Below are 8,065 nucleotides of genomic sequence, written 5' to 3'. Positions count from 1 at the left end.
TGGTGGGTTGGTTCGCGTTGATTGGCTACGGAAGACGGAAAGGCAAGAGCCGCCGGAGCTCCCGCCACTGCCGTGCTGGACTCTCTCGGAGGAGGAGAGGGAGGAGAGAGCCTAGTCCGGCCTTGCCCCGGCAACGCAAAAAATCGTCACGTGATTCGAGGCATTTTCGGAGCGCGGCATGTTCGAACTAACCGTCGCAGATGCTTGCGCGTTCGAATTACCGGGCGATTTCGGGCATTAAAATACATATAACTTTGCCGCGACCGCAGCGCCAGTTCGAATAAATCGGAAGTTCGTTCAAATTAAGCGTATTCGAATTAATGAGATTCGACTGTATACCTTCGCAACCTGCAGATTCGACTGTACAACTTCGCTACCCTCTTCCACATCTCCCTTTCACGTTTCACGTGAAACTGCCCGGACTGTCAGCGAGCCCCTGCCACCACTGCCCACCTCGTCTCCCTATTCCCCCACACCCCGTTCCTCTCCCCTGCACCCTCCACCCCACCCCCAAGTTCCTAAGTGGGAATGCTTGTTGGCTAGTTCAAACCTGTAGGAGCAGCGTAGCTTGATTCAGGAGGCAATGGCAGCGGTGGCGCGCGGCTTTCCGAACTGTGGGAGCTGCCCACCTTTTAATTTTGTCTATTTTCAGTCCAATAATTGTGAACTTTCTGCTGCAAAATAAGGTGCCTTACTTTTGTGAGCTACACTGGCCGGGGTTGAGCAGTTTTGCGTGGCTCCTGGAGAGCCGTGCTGCGCATGCGCGAGGAGCAGTGACGTCACACGGCGCACAGAACGTTGTCACATAATGCGTATACCGTGTGTGTGTCATTGAAGCAGCAGTAAGCATGATGATCCAGCTAATCCTAGACAACCAGGAAAGCTAAGAATAACAAGCTGAACCTTAGCTCACGCTATGTATATCCTGGCATAGCCGAGCCAAGCCACTGCTAATTTTTTACCTCCTACCTACCACTTGTGGTTCTTTAGCTTGCGCCATATATATAGACCTGTCGCTCGTTTGCATGCGTCACCAGGGTTAAATTTTGGCTGTGGAGAGCTACAGGATACAACCTGCGTCTCGAAAGCAAAACCCCGTATTTGCTCGCTTTATCTCGCTATGTTCGCTACGCACTGCGGACTATAAGGCGTGGAGTGAGCGAGAGAGAGGGTAAACTTTATTTGGCGCGCTAAGAGCTAACGCTGCAGAGTGGGGCCCAGCTTCCTCTGTATATTCTTTTCTTTCTGCGTGATCCTCACAGGAGCTTTTCTTCGCGGACCTCCTCGATCAGTATGGTCCTCTTTTTTTACTTTTTTCCCTCCATGGCGTCGTCGATCGGGCGCTGAGTTATTGCCATTCATTATGCATTCCCGCTCCTCGCAAGTATGCGTAGATTATTCGTGTACCGTGAATACGCCGTGGCACGGTGGAGGCCGACGATGAAAAGTAATGCCCCCCATCTCCGACTTTTTTTTTTTTTCGTTAATTCTTGTCACTTTCTTTTCTTGTTTTCTTCGGCATTTCAGTCACCGTCTAGTATCTTACCAGCGGCTCGCTAGGGATACGCACCTTACGACCGGCCCTTTGCGTTTACGCCTGTTATTGTGCTTCGTCTCTCTCTCCTTACCCCACTCTCGAGCTCCTCGCATGTGCGGTTCTTTTTCTTTCTGTTTTTGTAAACCCGTAACGTGCTCTTTACTGGTTGTTGTTTGTTCGCCGATCTCATCGCACCTCAAAAATAATTTCATTCTTGTAATTTATAATTTATAAATAATTTATAGTGTCTCGTGTTTTGAAGGGTTTTTTCTTCTGTTTTCTTTTTTTATTTTGTGGACTACCATCTAAGGCCACGCGCTGTTGGTGGGCACGTACAAATAAAGATGAATGAATGAATGAATGAATGAATGAATGAGAGAGAGAGAGAGAGAGAGAGAGAGAGAGAGAGAGAGAGAGAGAGAGAGAGAAGAGAGAGAGAGAGAGAGAGAGAGAGAGAGAGAGAGAGAGAGAGAGAAATAAACGTTTAATAAAAACGAGCAAATTTGGTGCTAGATGGCAGGGGCACCAGCCCTGTGGGGGGCGTCCTTAGTCCGGGATGCCCTGGTCCTGGCTGGCTGCCCAAGCTCTAGCGACGACTTCTTGTTGCGCCGCAAGGTCCGAGCTGGTCAGCCGGTCCACCCACTGCTCGTAAGTAGGGTTGGGGATTGGAGATAAAGACGGGGATTGCTGGCATTCCCATACCAGGGGGCAGGGGAGGGGGTATAGGGTGCCAGGGGATGGGCAGTAGGCACAGGTCGCGTAGTATTGGGTAGGGTACATTTTGTGGAGAAGTGTATGGTGGGGATAAGTGTTAGTTTGTAGCCTTCGGAGGGTAGTGGCTTCGAGACGACTAAGGTGAGGGTGAGGGGGAGGATATGTTCGGTGGCTGAGGCGGTAGTGGGTGAGGAGATCAGGGGGGGTGAGAGGGGTATCTGGGCAAGGTGACTGCCGGTCGGAGACGGCCTGGCGTGCATACTCGCAGGCAGCGGCGTGGGCCGCATCGTTTCCGGGGAGGTCAGCGTGGCCGGGTGCCCAGATGAGTTGGATGTCGGGTAGTTCGTAATTAGCCTGAAGGATGCGGAGAGCTGTGGGAGTAATGCGGCCGCGAAGATATCGGCGGCATGCCTCTTGCGAGTCACTAAGTACGGTGACGCAGTCTTTGGCTATAGTGGCTGCTATAGTGGCTGCTATAGGCTGGTATAGTGGCTGCTATAGGGGGGGGGGGGGGGGGGGGGGGGGGGGAGGGGCGCTGCCCCCGCACATAACTCAAAACGGTATTTTTTTCTTCCGCTTGTATTGCGTCATTAGAAATACCTACCCGAGCGGGCTGATGGCTGCGAGGCACCAAAATGTCTCACGTTAGCTTAGCTTGGTGTATGCACGCAAAAAAAAAAGAAAAAAAGAAAAAGCTCTGTGTTAGGGGATCCTTTAGCTGGCCATTTAGGCTTGGTATTTCAGAAAGAGGTGACGAGGGCTTGAGCTGTTTTTTTTTTTTTACCCCTTCAGAATCCAACAATTCGGCGTCTTCCCCTCAACAACGCATCACCAAAACGGATGGCCACATTCCACCGGGCTCCGTCATATTATACAGGGTGTTCAAAATTAAGCCTTGTGGTTTACTTAAAATTAGGCACTAAGACATACGCGAAGACCACCTGCGCAGATAAGTTATGTGTCCAGGTGCACACAAAGTGAGTTGATAATTATCGCTGTTAGCAGCCAAATTAACCAGAATTGAATGATTAACTTTTTTGTAGACTACAGTAAGTGGGTGTGTTTAGAGGCACTCGTATTTCTACTTCTAAAGTTAGACTTCTTCGTACTTTTAAAGTCGTACTTCTAAAGTTAGATGCAGTCGTATTTCTACACATTATCAGTTGGAAGAATTCTTCTGGCATGTCTGTGCTCCGAGATATCCGACTCCAAATTTTAATTGTCGTTCGTATGATTACGCATGCAAGAGGGCTAGGATCGGCGCAAGGCTCCTCCCTGATGTGACGCGGCTGTTGCGGCTGTTGCACTGTCGTGTCTTGATTTCGCCAGCCGAGAGGGGAAGGGGGACAGCTATCATTTTCGCCAATGCCTCCGCTCCGTTGGCCACTAAACGCCGCACGCAACAGCGGCGTGATACTGATACTCTAACTTTTCAGTACGAACATACCCATTTACTGCAGTCAACAATAAGTTAATTATTCAATTTTAGTTAATTGGGCTGCTGACAGCGATATTATCATCTCACTTTGTGTTCCCCTGGCCACATAACTTATTTGCACAGGTGGTTTTCGCGTGCCTCCCATGCCTAATTTTAAAAAAAACCAGGTTGGACGAGTTGGTTCATGATCACTGGAAAACCTTCAGCTGGAACATACGGAAACGAAGGATGGTCAAGAAAAACACGGACGCAATTCTGACTAACTGAAGTTTACTGAAGAAAAATTGGCCGCGTATCTGCTCCTTTCGTTGCAAATGCCGTCAAAAGACAATAGTCTTTATCGGCTTTTGCGAAGTAAATTCCTCCCTTCGCTTTCCCTCTCACCTCTCATGTTGTTCCTCTTGCGTCGCGCTCCTCCCAAGGTAAATACGCCAAATGTTTGCTTAAATAATTTTAAATTTCCCGCGTTCCACTGCTCCAAAGCGGGTGTCTCGATGCGAACGCTGCCGTACGGTGAAGACGAGCGTTCATCGAGGCGCCCTACTTCAACGTTTATAGAACCGCGTTTCCCTACTCCACGTGCGTTGCAAGCAGAACGTGAAACCTATCTAGTGGAACCTTGCGTAACTGTTGCCGGTTGATTTCTTAAAATGGCGCCAGAAGCTGTAGTGGCGCGGGCGACAGCAGGCGACGGGGGAGTGAATTCTTTTTTTGCAGTTGATGAAGTATTTAATTTCGCAAAAGTCAAGCATGTCTGATTTTTTATAAAGGAACACTGCAAATATCACTTCTGTATTGATTTGTTGTCTCATATTTGCGTAATGTCTTGTTCTTCTTCAACAGTGTTGAAAAGTATGAGCATTACACCGGACATAGACGGGTTTTTTTAGCTCTGACTATATAAGACTATTGCGCAGGCATTGTTTTGCTTTGGCCGGGTGGCTGAATCTAGTCACAGACAGACAGACAGACAGACGGACAGACAGACAGACAGACAGACAGACAATTAATCCGGAGCCCTCCACTACGGCGCGCCTCATCGCCTGCGTTGCGTCGGCGCGTTAAACCCCACAATCAAATCAAATCAAATCAATACAGACAGACATACAGACAGACCAAAATTTCTGGGTTTAAGTAGCCCAAGAAAGACTATCGCCTTTAAAAACACACATATATACAGAGAACCACTGCACAACTTGGTGAAAATTTTGCACAACTTGTCCACTGGATACACCCGGAGCACGCCCTTTGTCGGTTAATGTGACGGACGCGGTGCTAACGCTCGTGTCGCCCTTCTTGTCGATAGCACCGCGTTAGCATCGTCGTGCGTAGCGATCAGAGAGGCTCTTCTGTCTGTAACCAGAATCAGGGGCAGGCATCGGGGCACGCAGTCAGGGGCACGCATCGTAATTCGCACCGATGCCCTTCAAGCAGTCCGCCTACTGCGGTTAGTTAGTCGCGGCCCTATACGCTGGCTAAGAATATTTACCAACTTGCGGCACGAATTTCTAACAAGATTCATATTGTCTGGGTTCCGCTGCAAGGCAGACGTAGCAGCCCGGCTAGCAGCCTCCGTTGCATCTCCTACTTCCCCGTTAGAGCTGGGTGGTGCCACTCTCCTGCTGACGAGGAAGGAACACCTCTGGCGCCGCACACGTGCTCTCATTGCACCGCGTACTGCTGCCCGGATCCACCACCTGAATCCTCCGCCGGGTGACGGTGGATTCGGGTGGGGATGGCCCAACGTTACTAGATTAGGCTGGGGATGGCCGCGTCTCCCGCCGTGACCCGCCAATGGCCTCACTTCCGAGATTTTTTTTGCAAACGCCGGTTGTCTAGCTTGCCACCGCAGCGATGCAGTAGGCGACCTCCGCCGTTTTCAGTTGTCCTGCCTCGCCTCTCGGCCCTATCTCGGCCGACGAGGATGCGACATCTTGCGGCGACGGGCCTCCGCGTAGACGACGCATCCGCTTACACTGCATGGATACAAAGTCTCCATCATCTTTCCCTCCGAGCCTTCTTCCGCGAAGCGAACATCCTCATGTTCATCTAATCAACTTTCCTCATCGTCAGCTCTCACCCCTTCATCTATCAACGCGTAGCGTCAGGCTCCCTGTCTAGCAGAAAAGCCGCCGGCGGTGGCGGTGGCGTTGACTGTGAGCGAAAAATTGGCGCGAGAGAGACATCTATTAGCGCCACCTCGCGTCGCCTACTGAAAATCCCGGGATCGTGATGCATGCTGCTCTAACAGATATCGTGCGAGCAGGAGCGGAAAGTTCTCACCGCTCGCTTGCGCCTCTAAGAGCACGACAAGACAATGCAAGTGCGATGCGAAGGGCCGGGCCCGATAACGCTATCGCGTTCCCCGCTTAAATGCAAAGCTTAAGCGTTCGCCTTTTTTGAAATTGATTTCGTGTTGCTTTACTGCACAAAACTAGAAGTTATATATGTGTTTCTAAATTTCTTCCGCTCCACGTGGACCCACTTGCGCGAGGTTCTTTGTTAAGCAACGAGCTTATTTTGTGCTAGGGAGTCGACGGGCCAGCCGCTTCGATTCGTGATTCAACTGCGCTGCATTTGCAGTCTCTGTGCTCCCGTGCTGGCTGTTTCTCAACTCGCCGTGCTCTCCTCCCCTTACGCGCAGGCACGGCTTCGGTGACTGTCGCAGACCGCTGCAAGAGTCCGTGAGGCTGGTGGCGGATATTGTTAAACAGCAGTTGAAATCGCTGGTGAGTCATCACTTCTTTTTTACTTTAGCGAGTCGCGCGCGCGCTCTCACTCACTCACTCACTCACTCACTCACTCACTCACTCACTCACTCACTCACTCACTCACTCACTCACTCACTCACTCACTCACTCACTCACTCGCTCGCTCGCTCGCTCGCTCTCTCACGCAAGCACTCACGCACTTACCCCCTCCCTCTGTGTGTGGGTGTTGGCGGGGGCGCAGTTTCTAAGTGCCTTTATTCAGTAATTAACCCTTATTGAATACTGAGTTCCATTTTGCAAACTTTCTTATTTTACGAACACATTCTAATTCTCTGACTGCCCCGCACGGGGCACCTTGAGCAATCTTGGTGACGGTACTGGCGATACCGCAGACCCCGAGCCCCCATACTCTTGCTGTAATTTACCGTGGCTACGAGTTTTAAGGTGAAGGGCAGAAACCACAAACGGTGGCCGTCGGAGCCCAGGTCAAGCTCCGGCGCATGGGCTCCCTGTCTGTCTACCAAGCAGGGAGCTCCGGGACCTCTCTCGGTATCAGGGTAACCCGAGCGAAGGTAGTACCCCCGTCCCCTGCTTTTATACATGCTGTATGGTTTTTTCTAAATTTCCCAAAACCAATGATCGGCCCCCTAAAAGGGGCCACACCGAAGTATCCTATTCACCCCTTCCGACCATGACAACCCCAAAACCTGGCAACTACCCACATTTCTTGGTAATTGAATCTCTTGAAGAAACCAGGCCTATTGCTTCTCAGTCGGTGTTCCTGATTTCGAATTTCTTAGAAAGTATTATAGGAGAATCTTACAAAGCTAAGAAGCAAAGAACCGGCGAGATCTTGGTAGAGGTACACAATCAACAGCAGGCCACGAAACTCCTGAAGCAGACACGAATTGCCGATCTCGTCGTCAAGGTCACGCCCCACCGCAGCCTCAACAGCTCCCAGGGCGTGATCTCGGAGCCAGATCTAGCAAACGAGACAGAGGCCGATCTTCTGGAAGGCCTGAAAAGTCAAGGTGTGACGGCTGTCAGGCGCATAACCATAAGAAGAGACGATAAGGTAATACCCACAAAACATATCATCCTCACATTTGATCGTTCTCTTCTTCCAGACCACATCAATGCTGGTTTCATCCGGTGCTCCGTCCGAGCGTACATCCCGAACCCGCGGCGCTGTTTCAAGTGCCAGCGGTTCGGGCATGGTACTAACTCGTGTCGGGGCCAAATAACCTGTGCCAAGTGCGCCCAACATGACCATCCCACAGATAATTGTAGTTCACAACAACTCCTCTGCATTAACTGTCAGGGCCCACACGCGGCGTACTCCAGAAAATGCGAGAAGTTCGACCTAGAAAAGAAAATAATAAACATCAAGGTCACAGAGAACATCACCTTCCCAGAGGCGCGAAAGAGGCTCGCCTCTTTCCCCCTGGGGAGGTACGCCGACGCTGCTCGCCGGGGGGCGGAGCGGCGTCTGGTTTCGGCGGGGACCCAGTACCGCGAGTCGGACTTGGTCCCGCCCCCGCCCCTCCACCCCCCCCTCCCCCAGGGTTGCCCCGGGCAGCCCAACCAGCCTCTGCACCGCTCGCTCACCCAGCAGCGGCTGTGGTGGCAACAACGTCTGTTGGGGATGCCGCTGCATCCACTGCT

The 8,065-nt window shown here is 51.3% G+C and overlaps 1 protein-coding gene across 8 annotated transcripts in view; it reads left to right on the top strand.

Moving 5' to 3' along the window:
- Positions 1-8,065, top strand: part of LOC144152780 (transcription initiation protein SPT3 homolog) — a 706,894-nt gene that overhangs the window by 655,568 nt on the left and 43,261 nt on the right. For all 8 annotated transcript variants that reach the window (XM_077684230.1, XM_077684231.1, XM_077684235.1 and 5 more), the window contains one exon: positions 6,334-6,418. In XM_077684230.1, the coding sequence (XP_077540356.1) occupies positions 6,334-6,418 (85 nt within the window). The remainder of the gene's footprint in view (positions 1-6,333; positions 6,419-8,065) is intronic.

Source organism: Haemaphysalis longicornis, unplaced genomic scaffold, assembly GCF_048455015.1.
Source record: "Haemaphysalis longicornis isolate Haplotype H1 unplaced genomic scaffold, Haemaphysalis longicornis Haplotype H1 scaffold_9, whole genome shotgun sequence".
In the NCBI taxonomy this organism is placed as follows: domain Eukaryota; kingdom Metazoa; phylum Arthropoda; class Arachnida; order Ixodida; family Ixodidae; genus Haemaphysalis; species Haemaphysalis longicornis.
Note: the sequence above shows the minus strand (reverse complement) of the source record. Positions and strands in the feature narration are given on the sequence as shown.